The 23,580-nt window shown below is 38.0% G+C and overlaps 1 protein-coding gene across 1 annotated transcript in view; it reads right to left on the bottom strand.

The window, feature by feature from the left end:
- Positions 1-18,149, bottom strand: part of LUZP2 (leucine zipper protein 2) — a 176,731-nt gene extending 158,582 nt beyond the window's left edge. Inside the window, exon 1 of the mRNA XM_061355053.1 lies at positions 17,959-18,149. Within this exon, the coding sequence (XP_061211037.1) occupies positions 17,959-18,020 (62 nt within the window). The 5' untranslated portion in view covers positions 18,021-18,149. The remainder of the gene's footprint in view (positions 1-17,958) is intronic.
- Positions 18,150-23,580: the final 5,431 nt, after the last annotated feature.

Here is a 23,580-nt window from a genome sequence, read left to right as displayed (position 1 = left end):
GTGACAAAGAAACTGAAGCATAACTGAAGCATATCATTTTGTCACAGTGGGATACTGACCGGGGCCGGGGGGGGGGAGGAGGGCAAATGGGTGCAAGGGTAGAAGGGGCTGCAGCTGGAGTAGGTTTTGACTTTAGCATAATGCTGAGAAACATGGTAAGCAGGCAAATGAGCACTGACAAACTTGAACAAAGCAAGTAACTTCTTCCTAGTTTCACCCAGGCAGGCATTACTTGGACAGGACATTAATTGTTGAAAATGTCATGCAGTAACAACTACCCCAAAATAATATTTTGTGCAGTTTTGATTCAAAATCCATTTAAAATGCAGCATCTCTCTGCTCCTCAGTTTATTTCATGCATATCAGATCTCCCTAATGTCTCCCTCTTAAAAGACAATTTTCCTTCTTTTCTTCCTATAAATACCATAAATTTTCATACCTTGATTTCTCTAAGTTTTGCTCATTATCCTTTAAAGCACAGCTCTAATGAAAATGCTTGAAAAGAAGAAAAAAAAATTGGTTGTGGTTCTATGATTCCATGATTTAGAAAGGTTATTTCCTAAGGCCAGTGGAATAAGCCAAGAGAAAAACAAGGATTCTGTTTCATCAGCACATCCCTCTCGACATTTTTATGTTATCATCTATCATTTTCATCACACAGTTGGCTTATCTAAAAAATTTCTCCCTCTTCCTCTTTCCTTACCTATCTTTAGAGGGAAAAATAGCAGCATAACATTAAAAGCCATAAGGATAACAGGGATTCTAGTTCAGACAAACTTAAGACCATCAGACAAACCAAATCATAGCAAACAAATGTATGGGTACAATACCAGCTCCCTCGGATTAGTTGTATTTTCATGACTCTGATCCTGGGTTGAAATCCACCCAGACAATGGTCTACAGCTAAGACAAGTATATTTCTGATCTAATATTTCAACACTAGTAAGGTAAAGCAGAAGAAAGTAGTAAATTGGCTCTTCTTCCATTGTACTTTCAAACTCAAGGCATTTATGTTCCTTCACTATTTAAATTAGAGAAACACATGCATATGACTTCATGTTTCAGTTCTGCCTCTAACTTATCTCTATGACTCTTCCTAAATGTTATGGTCAGTCTCAAAAGAAACTCCAATACAACTCCATCTTTTACCAAGTCACCTGTTTTCAGATCTCTGTTTCTCTGCCAAGCAATGTTCCTCTTCATCCTTCACTACTTATCAGTTCCTCCAGTGCTACGGCACCTTGTCTCTGTTATCTGCTGCAAATAACTCCGCTGAATTATGACAGCTGTATTTCTCCAGTTACCCTTCCAGTACCACTTGCTTCTCCAGGCAGCATCTGAGCAGATCACACTCACCATGAGAATCTCCAAATGCACAGATCCTAAAATACTGCTTCTCTTCCAAGCTGCATAAACCATCAAGATCAAACCACAGCAGAGCCACAAATGGGACACATTATTTTGCATCCCCGTTGTTTCAGTTGTGCATCATTTACCATGTTCCTCAAGAATTCATGCTTCAGCTCATGAAGGAATTAAAATCCAAAGTTACAGTCTTGCCTTCAGAGAAAAAAAAATTTGTTTCTCTCTCACTGCAATGTAAAGAACATATGTTAGTCACCTAGTGAAACCATAAGAATCTTTCCTGACAATAGTATTTAATATATGACATTACTGTCAGAGCACTGCTAAGAGAAATAAATGGGATTTCAATCTCAGTCTCTCACTCTATTACCTGTCTTCCTCTTTCCTGAAGCAGAACTGATTTTCTATCCTTATTCCTCTCATCCTATAAGGAAAGCTAACCCAGAAATATTTTCAATTCAGTTCTGTGAATGTAAGATACTTTAATGATGCAGTTCTTTTCTGTACGTTTCAAGACACATGCACTTCAAGCATACATACTGCCTATTACATTGGGATACATACACAGAAACATTACAAAACCCTTTCCTCCTTGACAAAGTTAGGTTTGAAGGCAAAGGCATGAACACTGAATCTGGCTGATTCAGAATAGAGATGGGCAAAGGTACTGCATGGTATCATAAAAGTACTTCTGCAGTCCTGCTGCACTGTAGCATCTCTACTATATACTGTGTCTCAGCTATCTACATCCTACCTTGTAATTCCCCACAAGTGCAGCATCTTAGATTGACATTCTGCTCCCCCCAATATATCTATATGCATTCTGACACTGCTAGGGAAATCTGAGAACTGGTATTTTTATATGGCAACATAAAACAGTATTTTTAATTAGAGGAGTATGCTCTTTCCTCATGTTTAAAGGGTAACAAGTACATCAGACTAGGAACTAACACAGCATCAGTCATAACATCACCAAAAAAACACCCCACCAAATATGGCACAAGCCAACTGACATCAATACCTAGAAGCTTAAAGCATGCACAATTCACTCTTAAGAAACACACACTATTATCTCCTTTAAGCAGGAAATATGTGAATACAAAGGGGAAAAGATAGCAAGCCTAAAAGCTATGAGTCTTCATAGAAATCTTACTGGTCACCAGAGTATGGGGGTAAAACAGAGCCTTGCTTCTAGCTTCAAATCATGTTCAATGCAGAGCCCTACAACCCTGCTTGTTTAGTCACTGCTTCATTAGCAACAAACATCAAGCAAACACTAGGCTTTCCACATACCGCTTGAAGTAAGTTCAGAAAACACTAAAGACTATGTTTTCGTGCTCAATATATTAAAAACAGTAACAGATTATAAATTAGTTTTTACTTCAGAGTCTTCAGAGCATTTGGTGGAAAGATAACTATAATTAATAAATATAATAAATAATTGACTCTCACCCAAATACCCTAAAGTTGTCAAGATTAATATTAGCTCCTAGGTGATCTCCACCACTGATTTAGCATCAGGGAATAATTTTGACAACCTAATCATGTTTCCAGATGTTGCAAATACTTAAGCAGGTAAAGGGAAAAAAACATCACCCACAAAAGTAGACTCACCTACTACAGTTTACTTAAATTAACAGCCTACTCTTAGCACAAATTGTCTCTATTAAAGATAGTGAGCAGCTAGGGAGAGATGTATTAGATACCATTATATCCCACATAAACACTTTATTTTCTCTTCTCCATCTCCACGTCTTCTGCCTGTGCAGAAGATATATGGAATCTTTTGAAGTAGCCGTGCAGGTGAATAAGAAAGAAGGCAGGTAGGCACCAGACTGATCAATATCACACAAAGTGAATACATTGTGGAAGCACAGAAAACAGCAAACAGGCAAGAACATATTCCTGCATAAGAAGTCTGCAGGGAGCTCAGTTTCTAAGCTGCAGTTATCTCAAAGGGGCTTGTTTAGTGTTGGAAACAAGAGGTCACCTAACATTATTATTTTTCATGTGTGATGTTAAACACTGGCTGTTCTTACACAGTTCAGCCTAAGAATCAAGTCTTAAATACCAATTTGTATCAAAACGTTGAAAGTGCTAATTGAACTGGCAAAGATACAATGCTCACAGTTAAAAAATGTCTCCATTTGGTTAGCAGCCAGATCCATAGCTGGAATAAAGTTGCAGATGCCAGCTGATGATCTGAGCCAGTTCCACTCTGAAACACAGTGCTGCATTTCTTTCTTCGACATTGGAAGGAACTACAGTTTCTCTTACGTTGCAATGTAGTCACTGACTTCAAATAGTGAGTCTTAACTGGGGAGTATTGTTTTCCTCTTTACTCAGTGGCACAGATCCAGCCACAATTTAAACATTAAAATATTGAGAATAAGTTTCCAACAGAGCCATCCTTCAGCTATGATGTACAGCTCTGCCTGTTGACATGCAATATCCAGTTACTTAGAGATACACACTTTATTCCGTTGAGTTACTTACTGAATTGTAAGATTCACAGGTCTTGCCGTGCCTGCATTCCTCACTTCTGTGCATTAGAAGGCACATCCGATCCATCGGTACTAATTTGATGAGTGCTAAACATTTTCTCCATTATTGTTTTCACTGTTCTTGTTATGCTGAGGACTAGCAATAACCTGTGAACCATTCTTAGTAGCACGTGTAAAGAAAAATAACAGGAAAACAACTTTTAAAGCATCAAAGGCTTAAAATATTTAAGTGACAAACAAACCAAAGCTCTTCAAGATGTATCTGGGACACTAGATTTCATAGGTGTCTCACATCTACTGTAAGACCTACTCCACACCCATTAAAAGTCAAACATTTCAGAGGGTTATAAATATTACTCACAAAATACAAAGAAACACCACAAATTTGAAAGCAGAACGCCTTTTATTTCACAGAATGAGACGACTCTCAGAGAAAGATAAAAGGAAGTTAGACTGATTAGTATACCGAAGTGCCCTAGTGTGTTTGTTAGCAGGACACCAAGAAGCTGAGACAGTGAGAACACGTAGTTAGTATCTGTACTTCTTATTCAAACAGAAAATCATTAAACTACTGAAGAAATGTATCTTTCAGGATACCAAATGTGTCAAAAGTCAAAGGGGAAGTGGGCAAAGCCTGAAAGATTACTCCCATAATAAAGTGACAGTCAATCTGATCTGTATCGAGAGTCTGCCTTTTCTCCCCACAGCCCCAGATTCAAGTAAATGCATGAACTTTCCCCATAGATCCCAAACCAAGAACAAAAGAGTATACTGGCAGGTTATAAAACAAGAAACTTGCTGAACAAAAAAGGAGACACACCTGTGTATCACACGTTCCACGTTTACTGTGGTTTCTTAGATTTTAAATTGTGTAGTAAATCAGACATGCATTAGCAAAAAATGGGATCGTGGGGGATCAACATAAGAATTAAAGAATACAAAATAAAGAATTAAAAAGCCAAGCATATTTCACAGAAGAAACCTCAGCCCAGTGCGATTTTCAGTATCAAAGAAATTAGAGCTAAATATCAGAAGGCCAAACTGAAAAATAATCTGTAACCATCTTGCCTATCAATAAGAAAAAGTTCTCCACTCAAAAAGATCTTTGAGTGTTGCCTTGGTTTTGACTTTCTAAACTGAGAGCTAATTTCTCACTCTCTTTCTTGTTCTCTCACTATTTGTGCTAGAAGGACGCCCTTGAGAGCTTTATATTAATTCAAGAGTCATGGTGAGTCAGTGAAGTCAGTGGATGGTACAATGATTCCAAAGGTGTCAGATGGGTGTTTTTGTTAGTAATTACTGAAGGTGACCAAATAATTGATTTAAAGCTCCAGTCTGTACAGTTTTACTCCACTGGAATCCTGCCAATTAGTTAATATTCCCAGGGCTATATATCTTCTGAAACTTCCATGACCTTGACCCACAGAGACTGTAAACCAATGAAGTTTTGGAATGGTTGTTTTTACCGTTTTGTTGGGTTTTTTTTTAAGCTAAAATATCTTAGTCCATGGTCCTCCCTCATTGGTAAGACACTGTTACAAATCTGTTGCTATTTCTTACATGAAAGAAAGTTCTGTGTTGTTTGTTCCACCAGAATTTTGAAACCACGTATCAAACTCAGTCTTACACACTATATATAAGGCACTTTAGCTGTTCAAAGTGGTTTCTGTATATAAAAGGAAGTCCTTTACTATGACAAAAGTAAACAAAAAAAAAGGCAATTCAATTCACAGGTGGGCAAAGGACTGGTGTAGTGTGAGGGTCTATACTTCAGACTGAAAGTTTATTCACTCTGAAATTTATTTCAGAGGTCCACAGTTATAAACACAGTGGCCTTGTGAACATGGCCTGAAGTTTTAAAATGCATATGCAATTATTAAGCAAAGATTAAGGATGAGACAGAGCACATTTCTAACACTGTAATATCCATTTAAGTAATAATTTTTGAAGCATTTGTGAGTTATTGGGATTTTTTGTTGTTTGGGTTTTTTTTAAGATTAATCTTAACACTGCATCTTGATGGTCATTATTCATATATATATAAAAGTTTTCATATATTACTGATTTATTTTCTTCTATTATTCCTGCTTCAACATCTATAAGACAACTGAACCTCCAAAACCAATCTCCACTTCTCATACATACCCAAGGCTGTAGCAACAAACTCATTATATAGGTTTAACCATGTAAAATTTCAATTTAGCCAGAAATGTATCAGACCCACCAATTCATTTGCTTTTATACCACTTGTTTTTTTCCAGTATTCCAAATGAAGATGTAATGGAAATCTGGACCTTCTGAGCATTTTAAGAAACAGGTGTTTACACAAGAATATTAGGAATGATCCTTGGACTACTGCTGACCTGAAAACCCAAATCAAATGAAGCAGGCATGACCCTAACCATGTCCATGCTTTTTATGAAGGCAGGATTTCATCAAGTTTTATAACTTAATACCCACACAGGATCTTGGAGGAAGAGAATAACAGAAAGCAAATAGAAAAAGAAATCTTCCTACTTATTTTCTCCACACAAAAATCTGAAGCTAACACAGACCACTTCATCAGTTCCAAATTATCTCAACTTAAAACAATGCTGCAAGGCATTGTAATGATGGTAAAAGAACAAACACTGTTCTTGGCTCCTATCAATTCTCTTGCTGAAGTTAGTATGGTATTGTTTAATACAATTTTATAGATAAGTATCTTTTCATCCCAGTGGCTTCTGAAAGTGTATATCCCTAATAGTTGACTGAAAGCTTCCATTGCTTTACTCTCTTCCTTTCAATCCAGTGTAACGTGGATCAATAGGCTGAAGTACTGCAATGACCAAATAATCATTGAAATACCCATTCAAAGACAGTGTTAAATCCTCAGCCATTGTAAATCAGGATAAGGACAAACAATTTCATCACAGGAGGTTACTAGTTCTACTATTTCTAAAATTACAGTATGGTAAGAGCAGCAGCTCTCAAGAAAATAAGTAGTGAAATGCATATTGATTACATGTAAATTTACCAACTTGTAATAACTGATACCTGTCCAAAGGACACTAGATTGCCTAAATTTTATTAACAATTTTTTCCCATAATACCATTGCCTTGTCATTTATTACTTGTGTATCTATGACCACTAACCCCTTTTATTAAGGCCTTATCATCTCTGTATGTAAGTATATGAAAACTGAAAATTTCATTCATTAGCAAAGGTAACACAGAGATACCTTAAAGCCCAGCTATCCCAAGTAGTGTAAGCATGATTTTTTATTTCTTATTTTTAACTTTTGCCTCAGCATTTCTTTTATTATTACTCAAAAACAGATACAGGATTCATCCCACCTATTGGTCCAATCATGCTTGGAATCCAATTTTATAAGCATAGTCATTTTCAGTAGTGCCACTAACATTTTTAACATGGATTTAGAGGTTATAAGCACTTAACACTACTTCTTCAGCAGTGTTAAACCTATGCCATAATGGCAACAATTAATGGTCATTACCAACATAAACATAATATTTGGTTGAAATACAAGGTATCTACAGAAAGTTTTTATCTTTTCCACCAAAGTGCAAAAATGCACAATCTAAAGGGTGCAAAAGTGTAAGTTAGCAGAATAATTCCAGAATAATTCATTTGCCAGAAGCAATGCTTATTTCCAGTATAATTTCTTGCATTTTAAGGAAGTTGCATGATATTAAAACATTAAAGCCCAATGTCATCTGTAGAAATACTTTGATATTTTTATCTGCAAAAAGCATATTCAAAGATTCAGCTGTTTTAGAACATCTCATTCTATACAAGCAGAAGTATATGTATCTATTCAAGCCACTGAGAAAAGACAGCCAAAAATCAAATTTTCATACTTCATTATGCGTTTACAACTAGAAATCCTTTACACAGAGGCACATATGCTATACATATTTATGTATTTTCCCTTGAGCAAAAGAGAACTTTTTTACATTCAGAAAAATACACTAATGGAATTGGATACAATTTTGCGGTCTCTAGTTTATTTTTATCAGCATCCACAAAAATGGTTTGGCATCTGCTCCAGATGAAGAGACTTTCCCACTGCCACTCTTTTTCATTAAAATAACAAGAAACAGGTAAGAATTCTCTCCATCCTCATTAGTGTGTGGTAAGTAATAAGCACTAAGGAGATTTCACACACACACACATACAATCTATTATTGTCTGTAGAACACTGAAAGATTTACCACTAAGTTAGCATTAGGTTTACATCATTTATGAGCTTTAAAGTGTATGGAGCACAGGAATCTGTAGCACAGGAGGAATATATTCTATCGCCCTGGAGTTGAGGTGAAGGGGCTAACTGCTTTCTCATTAAGAGACTGCCAAGCCCTATTTTTTAATAATTTTTTAAGCTTTTAAGAATTAAACCTGCATCAATACTGTAATTTCTAAGTCAGAAGCAGTAACACGCAGAGCAGAAAAATTCTCCTTTCCTCCAGTGTTTTCTCACAATATACATACATAGCTTTTTAATTCCTCTTTGTATACAGAAGGAGTTGCACCTGGATGTAGCTAGCCTCTGGTAAGGTACCAGTAAATAAGAGTATCTCTAGCCTCGTATCAATAATCAAAGTTATTCATTCACCATGTAATGTGCCCTTGTCTATGTCCTTCTAAATTAGTCTCTTCAAGATTGGTCTGTTTTCCCATCACCCTCCTTAGATATTTTATTTCATTCTATCAGGTCCCAGGACGGCTATGGAATTTCTCACTTCTGACTTTGTATAGTGAAACCTCCCAACAGTTTCCCTGCAAATGAGGTGGTTGGGGGGATTGCTTGGGCATGTATTCTTGTTTCCAGCTTAGTCATCAAATGAATTACTGCACACATACCTATTTATGTTACAACAGCAAAGATTCTGTTACCTGTCTGAATATTATTCTACAGGAATGGCTCAAGCTACCTTAAGGATCATTTCATTCTGCACAACAGATTGAGTTCCTCCACACTGCTTCTTCCAAGGTTTTTTTCACCTCCTTCTGGTAGCAACCATTCTTAAGTGTGAGGATGGAGGCATGGACCCAGAGGTAGAGTGCAAGCTGGATCCTTTATTGCAAAGATTACACGATATTTATATGTTTCCAAGCAATTAGTCAAGCACATCTGTGTTTGCCTTGCAGTTACATTGGGTGAAAGGTCTATCCGATTTTCTTACCGACATCCTCTTCCCAGTTCCGACGTCCTTGCTCTTTGCCAGTTCCAACATTTTCCAAGTACCAGTCAGGGACGGGTCACTCTTAATTGCCTGCTGTGGTTCTTCCTTCCTATGGTCTCTGACAGTTTCGATACATTCCAACCCCACGCTTAAGCAGAGGTTTAATACAGTGCAACAAAACCTTTATGTTCCTGTAATGACTAAAAGTTATTGGTAAAGTTTTTCCATTACAAATAGAAGTACAATTTTACCATGCAATATAATCAAGTTGAAGCAGCAAAGAAACTATCACCCTACAGTAAAGAAGAGTGAATGCTGTAATATTTAACCCTGACTCCTGTTACCAGCTTCTGTACATCACCTATTTGATGGAAACAGGTTAAATCTTTCAGATTATGTTTGGTAAGCCAGTGCTGGGGGATTCCTCTCTCACAAAAGGAATGTATATTCCTTAAGTACTCAGTTCTGGTATACATGTCCTGTGTTTCTTCACAGCAATTTCAGAAGGTATTTAAATTTTGTCAGGCGAGGTACTTCTGAAACAGGCAATATTACACACTATCACATTAAAACAGATAGAAATGCAAGTTTTTCTGAGTCTATTTGATTAGTATTTTTTAAATATATTTTACCATTTAATTTTTACAACATTTAATTCTTTCTGCTTCCAGGAACAGATAATAACCTTCCCTTGAGCCACAAGAGCTGCAGCTGAGCAGTAATTTGGGAAGGAACTAGTATGTTTGAAACAGAGAGGGAGGCACGAGTTAAAGAAAAATAGTAAATTAAATGTCTGCTTTCATAAACTTTCCCAAACCAAATGCAGCACATATGTGTATACCAAACAGCAAAGAGTTGCTTTACAAGTAAACAAAACAGCAACTGCAGAGAGTCCCTGTGCACTTGAGGAGTATTTTTTCATACATCATTCATGTAGGAATGCAGAAATTTCACAGAAGGCATTATCTGAGACTGATTTTTCACTAAATATTACAGGCTGCACTGACTGCAAAGTTAGAGATGTTTAATGAAAGAAGCAGAAGGGAAGCAGGTTCTGACCCCCCCCTTGCCCCATTGTCATCTAGGTACCATGGTTGCAGTTCCATTTCCCAAGCTTTACCATTTACATTAAGCCAAACAACCTTATTCCTCAGCTGAAACAAGGCAAGCAGCAAAGCTAGACTTTCTAAAAGAGGTCATGGTGGATTGCTAACAGTCAGGATGATTGGGTATCCCACATACACAGCAGCAACTAAATAACATGCTAAATATCAAAGGATACATCTCCTTTGTGCTCAGATTTAGTCAGTGCAGCCAACATGCTGTCCCCTTCTGCAATTGCAATGGCATCATCAGATTAGACTCAGATTTTGACATATAAAATAAAAATTAATCATCAGCTGATCAGTTTCAGCAAAGCAGCTTAGAGGTTCAGCTAGTTACTAAGCACAGCTATTTGATATGCACTCTGGTGGAGCTTTACCCCATCCTGAAAAATATTACTTTCCAAAAAAAGCTGTAAGCAAAGCTGATTTTATTACTCAGTTTTCAAGAGAGAAATTCTCTCTTTCCACATCAAGCACACATTTCATTACACTGCATCAGGAAGAAGAAACTTCCTCAACGGACAATCTAAAGCCACCCAGAGCACAGCTGCTTTTAGTCTTGTCAGTTATTATTTCTACACACACTTTTTTCTTTTCTCGTCTACGTTTCTGTAAAGCCTCACTTCCCCCCCCCCCCCCCCGCCTTGTTTGTTGGCACAGGCTACCCTGAAACAAAACCCATGGCTGTAAAATCATTCACACGTGATGAGGGTGGCCAACATAGGTGTATTTCAGTGTATTACTGGGCTTGCAGTCACTCTGTCCCCCTTGTTTGACTTCTTCCACCCAGCAGTTCTGGTGTACAAAGTCACAGCTCTGACTTCTGTACTCATTCATATCAACAAAATCACAGAAACACCTGAAAAGCAGTACCAAGTATTGAGAATCCACAGCTATATCCGACTAGCTAATGACCACATATTGTTTACTACTTACGTGACCAGGTAATTTGTTTCCCCCCCAACACCACACCAAGTTTTATCAAGACCCATAACAGCTACTAAAAATGTATTGTGTTACATTATAGTGAAATGAAATTAGAGTGGCTATGCCCCATCATAAACCCCCATTTGCCTGTACTTTTTTGATACTCCCCTAAGTAAGAGCACAGTAACATTGCCGGTGATAACACACACCACTGGTAAATGTGTGGTGGCCTAGAAGATTTTGTATGGGTACGTTAGAAGAACTTCTGCTGCAGCTCCATCTTCAATTCAAAAGGAAAGGTGATAGTTCTACCATTAGACAGGATGCAGCAAACAGGGGCTCAGTTTCCTAAGCACTGCACTGTGTCTGGCAATCTCTTTTTCAACCAGCTTCCCCTTACATAAGCAGCAAGTGAAAAGGAAGCCTACCTATTTCCTAGAAGGAAACTGTGAACATAAATCGACCAAATATAATAATTCTTAAGTAACAATGAGAAAAATATGTAAACGGCTGGAAAAAAATAACAATTTGGGTGAATTATGGTAGCTGGCAGCATACTAGACTTATCTTCCTACAGTAGCATGCAGTGACAAAACACAACAGATTTTTTTGACACTTCTACTTTCCATAGAAGCTGTTGATCAGTATCAAGAAGCAACTGAGAAAATGCACACCATACACACCTGTTTCTTCAGCTTGTAAGTCACATACATTGATACCTCTCATGATTCAACAAAGCATTTTGTATTTCAATAAACACAGCAGAGACTTGAGAGGGAATGCTACAAAAAGCATTGCTAAGATAATACACAGTAGGTGTAAAGATTAATAAACACAGGAGTGACATGAGCTAAGGGTTGAGTAAGTAATAGCAGAAAAAGCAAAGGGACAAAAATCTGTAGCAGTACACAAAAACTGCTATTTGATGCAGTATCATATTTATTCTTAAGCATTCCTAAAAGGTACTTGTCACTCCAATGTGTTTGAAAAAGCAAATATAACAATACACATCTCAAACCTTCACACAATATTAAGATTGAAATATACTATAAAAAAATCTTTCTTCTTTCTGACATATTACTTGTCTTCCATACAGAGAATAGTTACAGATCTGACCCCTTACAAGACAGTTGATGCATGCATTGTGCAAAACTAGACAATGAGAAGAAACACTGGTTTTGACAAGCTCCATAAATGAGATTTATTTGGCTGCAGTGGTACATCACAAGGATTACTGTCTGTGAACATGTTTCTGTTAAATACAGAAAATAATACCAAACCCACAATCTCACAGAAAGTGGGATTACAAATTTAGATTAAAATTGCTTTATATTCTGCCTTAGCTATAAATTAATGCATGAGAAATAAACAGGTAAGTGTCAGCATTATAATTTCCCTAAACACAAAGAATACATTAAAATGTCAAAATCAACTCCTCAGCAAGTCTCCTGGGCAGAAATGCATTATACATAGCATAACAAGCAGAATTCCAACTGTTCTATTACATTAACAGTGCATTCTAGAAATACTCATAATTTACCCAAGATCACATGGAACTTCAATAATATTTTAACTGTAGATTAGATCAAATCAGAAATAAGTCTTTCCTGAAGGTTACAATTTTTTTCCAGCATCCTTTTTCCCTTCCCACCCCCCTTTTTTTTTCTTCTTCTTCCTTTCATATTCCAGAAATCAGAAACATAAATGACAAACCATCACAAAATAATCTATTGTTAGTATTTCTGGCCAAACTGAGAAATATTTTCTTTCTGCATTTCCAATTTCGGTTGCTGCCCTTAAACCTGTAAAGCACTATTAAGTATCTTAGACCAGGGGAGTGGCTGTTGGGTTTTGGGGGGTTTGTTCTTTTAAACTAGAGCTCATAACTTGCCTCCCAGAAGAAGAAAAGGCTTTGTTTCACCAAATAGCTTCTAGGTTGCTGTATTAGGCACTTGCTTGTAAGTCATCATAATAAAGCCATCACAATAAAGCAAAACACATTCCCTGAAATAATGGAGTTGTGCCACTGGTAAATTTATCCCATTATATTTAAACACAGTTCAACAACAAAGCACATGGTTCTCTAGGTATAGTAAAGTCACAAGCCATATGCTAAATGCCACTTCTGTACCTCAAACGTAAGTCCTTACAAGCCATTAACCAAACATGCATCATCATCCACATTGATAGGAATCGGAAAGCTTTCACGGCTCAGGGAACTCACACAGCAAAAGTAAGCGTGAAAGGAATTCTAAGCAGAAGACAAATGATAAAGATAATGCCCCTGTATTTCTGGAAGAATTCATAAAGCACAGTATTAAGAGGGTCTTTGTTATCCACCAAGCCTACAGCAAAAATGCATCACAGAATCACATAATAATTTGTTTTGGAAGGGACCTTAAAGCTCATTCAGTTCCAACCCCCTGGCAGGGGCATGGACACCTTCCACTAGACTAGGTTGCTCCAAGCCCCATCCAACGTTGCCTTGAAATCTTCTCTGAAAGATTCTGAAGTAGCTTGCTACCACTCTGCAGAGTTGACCTTCAATCCTGTGGAAAGGAAGGACACTGCTGGACCTCAGCCTGAGATGTCAGAAGTGGGAATCACTTTTGGCTACCTGCATAAAACAATTGTGTGGCTACAGCCAAGGGCATTAGAATACAGTGACCCTCATCCTTCCACTTCATGATCTAGAAAGGAGTAGGGTCCCCTCTACTCTCAGAGCAGTCCAAATGAAAAAGTTACTTTCAAAATTATATATAAATATAATTTGGGTTGATTATAGCCCAAACACTGTTTCTAAGATGGGAAAGTGCTGGAGAACTGGAAACAAGGATTTTGAACATTTTCCATCTCTCCCCCAGCATAATAACATCAAAGACATTCTCCATCATCTTTCCTCAAGTCTCAAACTGAGTCCTTCACACACCCTTACCTTAGAGGAGAAAATATTACTGCGTTCATATTCCTTAAAAAATAATTACCAAACCCAACAAACAAAGAAAACAGTCAACCTTGAAAACATCCAGGAAAAAAGCAAACACTTAAGTGGGGTTCTTATGTCTAATAAGGTAAGTGAATTCACTTCCAATAGACATACCCCAGATCAACACCCGTAAGTTCATTGACCAATATCCACCTGCCAGAAATGAGCACACTACTCAGTTTTCCCACAAAAAACTACAGTTTACAGATTGCTTTGTCACATCAGTGTGGTAAGACTACCAGTGAACTGCACTTGCAGAAAATACAACCATTTTTCTGCCATTAAAATAAATTGTTTTTTACAGTCCTGTTGTCTGTGTATACGTTTAATGAGTTGTCATAGTAGCAATATTGTTATTAAAGTGCATCTTGTTGGTTTTATGGTCCTGTTCTCAGCTATAAAGCATTCTACTTAAATAACATTATTCAATGTCTTGAACCTTTGTCATATTTCATGTGAGGACAGAAAGGAATTAGCTGTCGGGGGGGGAGGGGGAATAAAAAAGCAAGCTCTGTTTCACATTGAGTTTCATTATCCTTTGGATAAAATAAATTTTTGGGTGATCAAAAACTGAAGTATCCAGTCTTTCAATATTAATGTTCAGAAAACTGTCCTTTTTGTGAAAAGCAGGGAACTCTTGTTATCCAAGATAGTTTGGACCAAAGATCTTACACACTAAGCCAAATGACTAACTTCATGCAAGCATTCCCTTCTACACTAGTCAGAATGTTTTGGTGTCTGGGGCCACAAAAGCACCAGGTGGCTGCAGAATCAGACCCTGAGCCTATCATACACTCAGTGAGACCCATTCCTTAAGTAGTATTAAAGAATTACATTGCCTTCAGCACAGTGCGACAAAAGCAACACACAAACATCACTTTTCATGTGCTAAAACCAAAATGTGCAAGGAAATACAAAAGTAGACAGGATAAGTCAGATTTCAAAGAAGTTTCACCAAGTTAAATTCACCTTCAAAAACATTCCCCTGAACTTTGCATGAGACTACAGCAACCAAATGGAAATACGACAGTCACCGTTCTGTTTCAAAGCTGCACCTAAACCAAGTTTAGACAATACAGAAAAGATTGTTCATTACAAAAACATGAACTTTCTGTAATTTGACAGGCATCTGGTCCACACCTATGATTTCAGACCATGCTGACAAGTCAGCTGCATACAGTTCTGAAAATCAGAATATTGAACACAATCTTAGAAGTGATAGCTGTGTATTTTTCTCTCTTTGACAATACTATAAAATAGGAAAAAATGGCATGCTGTGTTAACATAGCTGAACTCATCAGTTCATGTTTGTTTACAGTGAGGCTTGAACACATGCTGAGCTCTTCCGAAACTATTCCCACAACATGATGCATAGCATCACCACATGAGAAGGAACAAAAAGCAGAAGCTGTCCACCTCTGCAGCAAGTATTGTGCTGGCTGATTTCAGCACCAACATATGAAACTGAGATACTGTACCAGCTTTCAAGATAAATGATTCCTTGCAATGGAAAACTTTCTGTGCTGCAAAACTGATACTTTGCCTTCACTAAGCACTTTCACACAGCAGGATTATCAAACCCTGCTTTTTGCAAACTCAACCAGTCGTGCAAACCTACTCTGTCTGACCAATGAATTAACCGTGTTTACAAGTAATATTGCCACAGACAGAGCTGCCTTCTGCTGAAGATTAAAGCGCAGTCTTTTTCCAGTAGATGGCATATTGATAGCACCGTATCATTTTTTAAACTTCCATCATGTGCTGTTGAAAAATTACTCTATGTCCTACGCAGCCAGTTCAAAATCAAGTGACAGAAAGCAACTGCTGAACAGAGTAGTCCAGGGCTTTTATAAATATCCTACTCCACAACAGAGTTTCAGTCTCCTTTTTAACAACAGCCAATCTGGTATCAAAAGCAAAACTTCACTTTGCAACACATACTGTGCCTGGGGGAAATTCTAGCTGAAATTTCTCTCACACTGATAATTTTCATCCCTCAGCTACACAAATACATAGATCATCATGTGCCACAAAATTATATGCTTATGATCACTGATACTGTTCATAATTAGGATTCACATGCCAACTTAAACTTCATATTCTTACCAACTGTTTTTGAAAGGTGGGGATGGACTTTAATTTTTTTGTTTTACAGTTATCAAGAATGTGCTACAGTTCATTTTTCGTACTGGTATTCTCTTCTCAAGACGAAGATCTGCTTTTAGGGCTTTACCTTTTCCAGTCTTAGTCCCCTAAATGTTCAAGTAGTTTGTAAGACACTTCATAAAACCAAGAAAATATAAACATTTAGAATAGTTTTCCGTATCTCTTTCCACTACAGTTTCATTTGCAAAAGCTCATACAAGGCATAAACCCTCATTTGCAAAAGCTGGCTTGGTGCTTCCCTCCACTTTCTAACCCTAACATAATTTAACAAAGAACATATCACTCTTACACAAATGTAAAAGTATTAATCCAAATTGCCAAGAAGTTTTATTGAATGTTTCCTTAGACCACTTGCTATGTCAGCAAGGATAATATCACAGCATATTACAGTATCCTTCCAAGTGCTCTATTTCAAAGAACATCAGAGCGGCTAGTATGGACTGGCACAGTGGAGTGTTATCCCCAAAAAAGTATTGTTTCTTCACCAGTAACATCCCCTTCCAACAGAGTAAAGCATTTAAGTGAATCATTCTGATATTCCAAATTTCCCCCTGCATTCGGGCCTTTTCTCACCCAGAGATTTTCAGTTATAACCTCCTGGCGTTGGGAGTATGGGCAGAGATGTGCTCCTGCTGTCCCTGACTTTATGTACTTGCAGGCACACACTACTTAAGTCTCGGTGACCGTTTAAGGCTTAAAACGTGCAGCTCTTTTGCAAAAAAGCTGCTTCCATTCTGATTTTAGAGGAAGAGACAAAGAATAAGGGAAAAGACACATCTCCCTGATGAAGGTACACATATATCTTCTGGTAATATGCTTTATGGACTTACTACCAACTACCCTATAAACTTCTAGCACAGCAGAGAAATAGCAGTCAAAATATGGGCTTGGGTTTCTGACAAGTAACTGGAAGTTAAGTCTGAACCGAGAGCAGTGTCACTAATAACCAACCTGCTCCGTAGGGTGTTAACTTTCCATCTGTGTAAATCAAGACACCCAGGATAGAGTGTCTCAGCTTTATCTTTTCTTTGCTGAACATGTTATGTCTACAGCATGGAGAATGTTATTAGCTCTGAGCAAGTGTGCAGTACACGTTATCGGAACACTTGCATGGTCAACACAAGGTTTTATTTTTAAGCTGCAGTAGGTTTTGTTCCTGTTTCCTCCGTGATTATACTTGCAGAGAAAGGAATACTTCTGCGTTGCAGCAACTTCTAAACACGTTGACATAATGTTGCAACATCTCCCCAGCATTTCACAGGTAAAAAAGGTAAGCCCTAGGTCTATGTTCAGATATCAAAACCTGAACCAAGATGAGATTGGTCAAGTGTTTCTGGGTATTGCACTCTGTAAGGCAAAATGTTAGCATGTTCTCGATTTCAGATGTTTGGCTTCCCTATTTCCAGTGAAACAGTCTATCTTGTTTTACTGCTGTATATGTAAAGCTTATGTTTGTTACTGCCTTATATCACACACGCTGTAGGTCAACTTATACAGCTCTTCTACATCATTAATTAAAAAAGCATAGAAACACCCAGAGACGACTCAGGATCTTTCAGAGAATCAGCAGGGGAAGAGAGCAGAATCAGACAAGGTATCTGCTCTAAACTTCCTACCCCAGCTGACATCTCTATTATTTCACGACAGCACTAAATCTAAAAAAAGAAAGAGCACACAAACGAGGGAAACTCTAAGCAAAATAGCTCTCGGTACTCACCTAGCGCCGAAGACCAGTGCGGGGAAAAGCAGCAGCAAGTAATAAGCAGAGATGAATTTCATGCTGGAGCTCCTCTCGTGCGTTCTGCTCCTCACTCAGCTGCTCGCAGCGACTCTTCCTTCCTCCTCCTCCCGAGGCGGCTCCCAAGCAGAGCCTCGCCCGGAGCGGGGGGAGGTTCCCTCGCTCCGCTGGTGCCGATACAGAGGGAACAGCGAGCGCCGCGGGGGATGGCAGCAGACGCCGCGTCCCCCCCTTCCCTTTCCCGCCGGCGGCAGGGACGCGGGGAGGGGTGGGCACAGACTGCAGCGAAGTCGCTTCGGAGCTGCTGCAGGACAGAGCGGGGAAACGCTTCCTGAAGAAAAGGGGTGAAAAAGGGAGAGAAAGAGGAGGAAAAAAGGAAAGAGGGAGGAAAAGGGGATGAAATAGGGCAAAAGGGGAGAAATGGGGGAAAAGGAGGAAAAAAAGGGGGGGGGGAGAGGATAAAGAAGCAAAAAGGAAAATAATGAGAGGGAAAAAAAAAGAAAAGAAACGAGAAATGAGAAAAAAGGAGAAAGAAAAGAAAAAGAAAAAGAAAAAGAAAAAGAAAAAGAAAAAGAAAAAGAAAAAGAAAAAGAAAAAGAAAAAGAAAAAGAAAAAGAAAAAGAAAAAGAAAAAGAAAAAGAAAAAGAAAAAAGAAAAAAGAAAAAGAAAAAGAAAAAAAGAAAAAGAAAAAGAGAAAAAGGGAAAGGAAAAAAAAAAGAAAAGATGAGAAAGGAAAAGAAAGGAAAAGAAAAGAAAAAAGAAAAGAAAAAGGAAAAAAGGAAAAGGAAAGAAAAGAAAAAAAAAGAAAGAAAAGAAAAGAAAAGAAAAGAAAAGAAAAGAAAAGAAAAGAAAAGAAAAGAAAAGAAAAGAAAAGAAAAGAAAAGAAAAGAAAAGAAAAGAAAAGAAAAGAAAAAAGAAAAAGGAGAGGAGAGGAGAGGAGAGGAGAGGAGAGGAGAGGAGAGGAGAGGAGAGGAGAGGAGAGGAGAGGAGAGGAGAGGAGAAAGAAGAGAATAGAAAAAAGAGAAATAAAAGAAAGAAAAGAGAAAAAAGAAAAGGATAAAAGAAAAAGGGAAAAAGAAAAAAGAAAAGAAAAGAAGAAAGAAAAAAAAAGCAAAAAAAGACCAAAAGGGGGGGGGGGGGGAGAGAAAAAAAGGAAAAAAAAACGAAAAGGAAAGAAAAAAGAAAGGAGGAAAGAAAAGGGAAAAGAATCAAAAAGATTACAATGAAACCCCTACCACTATTTAGTGTCTTTATTTGAAGTGAATCCAGACAAAACAGACAACCCAGAGGCAGGGATTGTCTCAAGCAGGTGTCAAGGCACACACAGCTCAGCCTGACCCTGCGTTTCTAAAGGCAACTTGTCTGCAAAGCGGGAGTTCAGAAATTACTGTTTCAATGAAGTATTCGTTTACCCCAGAACCACACCAGGTTGAAGGCGAGAGAATCCTAAATTGTACTTTCAAACAGTGATATCATCACTAAATGCCCTTCATCGCTTGAAGCACCTGATAAGGCCTTCAGAGCAATTATGACCATTTTCCTGCTTTCCCTGTTTGTATGTCTTCTGATCTGAATTTCCTTTTAAATAAATCTGTGTTGGTTAAAGATGTTTTCAGACTTCTAAGTATTCCTCACCTTGACACAAGTGAAGCTGATCAGATGGCAGATGATGTCAAATTTTAATATTTAAACAAAAATCATCTTTCCCTGCAGTACAAAAAAACCCCAAACACACAAACAAACAAAAACTCCAAAAAGCCAAACACAAAATCCCAAACAAACTACAAGTCTACAAGTGAATGAAATGAGAGCATTACAAGAAGGAGTTCTGGTCATCTATGTGCTTTCCTGGCCATATGAAAGGCCATCCAGGAGCTACATTATACATCAGAAGCATAAAATAAAAGTTTCCGTAGTTTCAGCTGGTGTGTCATTGCATCCAACTGTTTATTAAGGAGTAATTTTGGATGCCATCAAAGCATATAGAAGTTCACTGTTTGAAGTGAATGGAAACCTTGCTGAAATTAGTATTGACTGAAATAAGATATTCACATGGCATACAACTAGAATTAATAAATTAAATTACTGGTTACATTCCTCATCAGTAAACTGAAAAGGAGGGGACAGAAAAAGAAGAAAACACAATGCACATAACCAACAAGGAAGAAATTAATGTATTTCTGACACCTCTTCCTTGTGTCCCAACTCTAGTGTCTGTTTTCAGCATACCTAGCAGCATGTTCTATTCAACCATATTAATTTAAATCAGCATTTATTGTTATTTTGATGCTACATACCAACATGAAAGAATAGTCATGTTACCATGGATACTTACAATAGAATAGTGGAAAGGTCATAAAAAGTGGAGTCAGCTTGTTATTTTCTCTTCCAGAAAAAGCCCAAGCTACCAAGCATTTCACAGCCATGGACCAGCAGCTGAGGCTTCTTCCACTTTTCCCTTTATGTGCACACAGACAGGGAGGGAGAGAAGGGAAGGTACCAGTGCATCAAGGGAGTAAATTACGTCTGATGACGCTGAGTGAGCTGAATTGTGAAATTTTGCAATGTAAGAATGTATTTATTTAATTCTATTACTACTCTGCCTGTTTGTTTGTTTGTTTGTTTGTTTGTGGGAGTGGTGAGGTGGAATAAAGAGGCCTATTGCTAAGTCCTGGTTTCATGTTAGATATTTTACCATGCTTTCACAGAAGAACCATCTCCACAAGTGGTTTAGTGGCTGCAGTACCAGTAGTGGGCATCCATAATAGTGCTACATCACTAAATTAGGTATTAGGAAGAAGTTCTTCCTTGTGAGGGTGGTGAGGCACTGGCACAGGTTGCCTGGAAAAGCTGTGGCTGCCCCATCCCTGGCAGTGTTCAAGGCCAGGCTGGACAGGACCTGGTCTAGTGGAAGGTGTCACTGCCTGTGGCGGGGGATTGGAAGTGGTGAGCTTTAAGGTCCCTTCCAAGCTAAACCAGTCTATGATTCTCCCTTCTGATCCAAATCAATTCAACAGTTATCAACTTTTGGTGCTTACTAATGTAAGCAAGCTTTCCCACCCCACATCAGGCCACACAAGCTGGGGCTCAGAGACGGCAAGGGCCAAGCAGGGAGTGCAGCAACTGTAACCCTAATCATTGACATACACCCAGATAAAACTGTATTACTGTGGAGAGAAATGCTCAGCAGTGAAGGCAGGTAGGACAACAGGAAAACCTGCATTTTTAGAGGCAAATATATTTAATTAAGGACCAGGCACTTAATCTTAAATGCTACTCTTGTCAGACTTGATTGTGCTCAAGCTGCTTGCCTCATCATGGCTTGACTTCGCGAATGAAGCCTGAAGACATTAAAAAAAGCATCCTTTTCCCCCTCATATTCAACTGACTTTGATCTGTAGCTTTGTATTGTTTTGATGTTTGGTGGATTTTCTTTCAGTTTTGTTTTTAGAGGTATACTTTAACAGTGTAACATGTGACTTACGAATAACACATATCAAAAAAATGGAAGAGAACTATTTGCAGTTTTTACTATATAGTCAATTTGTTTAGTGCTGCGTACACTTAAAGCATGATCAAACATTAATGTATAACCAATTCAAAGACCTTGACTAGAAATATTCCATATAAACACACGAGACATGAGGAAGCCTTAAGATCATATTTTCATTTGTATAATTAAAGGCTTTCCATTTCTTGGCTCAAATGTATTGACAGTCTTACTAAATAAATAATTACTCCTAGATTAGCAAGCAGAAGGTGATTACACATGCTTTTACAAATAACCATAGACAGAAAATATAAATAAGAAGAAAACAATGGAACTATTGCTGCAAAATTCCAAGGCAGTTCGAACACCAGTTCTCACACAGGTTCTTGCAAGTTTGGCTAAATATACTGATCGTGTAGGAATATCATTGCCTACTTCAGAAAGGAAAATTAATCAACTGTCTCCCTTGGCAAAAGGCAGCACAAGCTTCTGCTTGCCAGAGCAGAAAGACATCGACTTAAGTCGGTATTTATGTAGTAACTGCTCTAACAGGAGTCCTAATTTTATTTTCATTCTTTGGAAATAATGGCAATAAAAGAAGAAATAATGGCAATAAAAGAAGAAATAATGAAATGATAGTGTATATTATATTCAGTTATTTTGAATGCATATATGGTAATAGAAATGTCTATGCATATATTTAACAAAGACTATTAATGCATCTCACTGTTGAATACTAAAATTCTGAATGTTGAAGCCTTCACAAGACTTGGCACAAAAGATTTCAAGAAGAATAAAGGCACAACCATTAGAAAAAAATCCAGTACATTTTATTTCAGGGTGCTTTACAAATGCAATTAGGAAATACATATTTGTGAAAGGAATCTACAAGAGATGCAAAGCCGTGGGCTCAACTCAGCTATTCCAATTTCATGCCCAGTGCTTGGTGAATCAGACTACGTTATCATGTAGACAATGTATCACCACTGCAGAATGCCACCTTTTAAATGTACTTGTATATATGTGTAAATACAAAAATGCACATACATGTTTTCAGTGAACTGAAGAACCAGTTTAGGTAACTAGAAGAGTGACAATACATTTTTACACACTGTACCACATATTGCATTTCTATGTCTTGAGAAGACTGGCCAGACACACCAAGCTCCCAAGTAATAAAATCATCTCTGAAATATAGCATGATTAACAGTATCTTTGTACAAAGACACAGACATCAGTACTCTCTTCTATAGAATGACTGTTGTTAGCTAGTTAATGCTGCACACTTGAGGGATGCAAGATGCATCCCTGAGAAAGTTGGGGCTAGGCTGAGAAAGTTGGGGCTGTTCAGCCTGGAGAAGAGAAGGCTGCGTGGAGACCTCATAGCAGCCTTCCAATATCTGAAGGGGGCCTATAAGGATGCTTATAGGGGAGGGACTCTTCATTAGGGACTGTAGTGACAGGACAAGGGGTAATGGGTTCAAACTTAAACAGGGGAAGTTTAGACTGGATATAAGGAGGAAATTCTTTCCTGTTAGGGTGGTGAGGCACTGGAATAGGTTGCCCAAGGAGGTTGTGAATGCTCCATGCCTGGCAGTGTTCAAGGCCAGCTTGGACGAGGCCTTGGGTGGCATGGTTTAGTGTGAGATGTCCCTGCCCATGGCAGGGTGGTTGGACCTAGATGATCTTAAGTTCCTTTCCAACCCTAAATATTCTATGATTCTAAGGTGAACGTAAGTAGGGTTCTGAGGCAACATTACTGGTTCAACAGGAGCAGAAAAGACAAAAAAACTTAGAGGGGACACTTCTTCAGCTCTTATCCATGTCTCTTTCTCCCCCCGAAGAAAGCTATCAGTTTAACTTTGAAAACAGATTTGACACTCCTTTTACCAATCTTTCACCTGCTTTTCCCACTGTAACTTCTCATTTATTTTCCCTCAGTGGAGAATTTCCCTGCTTTTGGAAGCACTCCTCGATTTAACTAAACTCTTGCCAAATCTGTTAAGCAACAGAAGGGCAAAACTTTCTCACCAAAATAGGAAGGCAAAGCATAAGTCTCAGGGAGGAGCATTTCAATATACAGGGCCTGATAGTTCATCTCCACAAGTACA

The sequence above is a fragment of the Neopsephotus bourkii genome, unplaced genomic scaffold, assembly GCF_033783945.1.
Source record: "Neopsephotus bourkii isolate Nb327-2 ecotype Australia unplaced genomic scaffold, CSIRO-AGI_Nbou_v1 NB_768, whole genome shotgun sequence".
Lineage (NCBI taxonomy): Eukaryota > Metazoa > Chordata > Aves > Psittaciformes > Psittacidae > Neopsephotus > Neopsephotus bourkii.
Note: the sequence above shows the minus strand (reverse complement) of the source record. Positions and strands in the feature narration are given on the sequence as shown.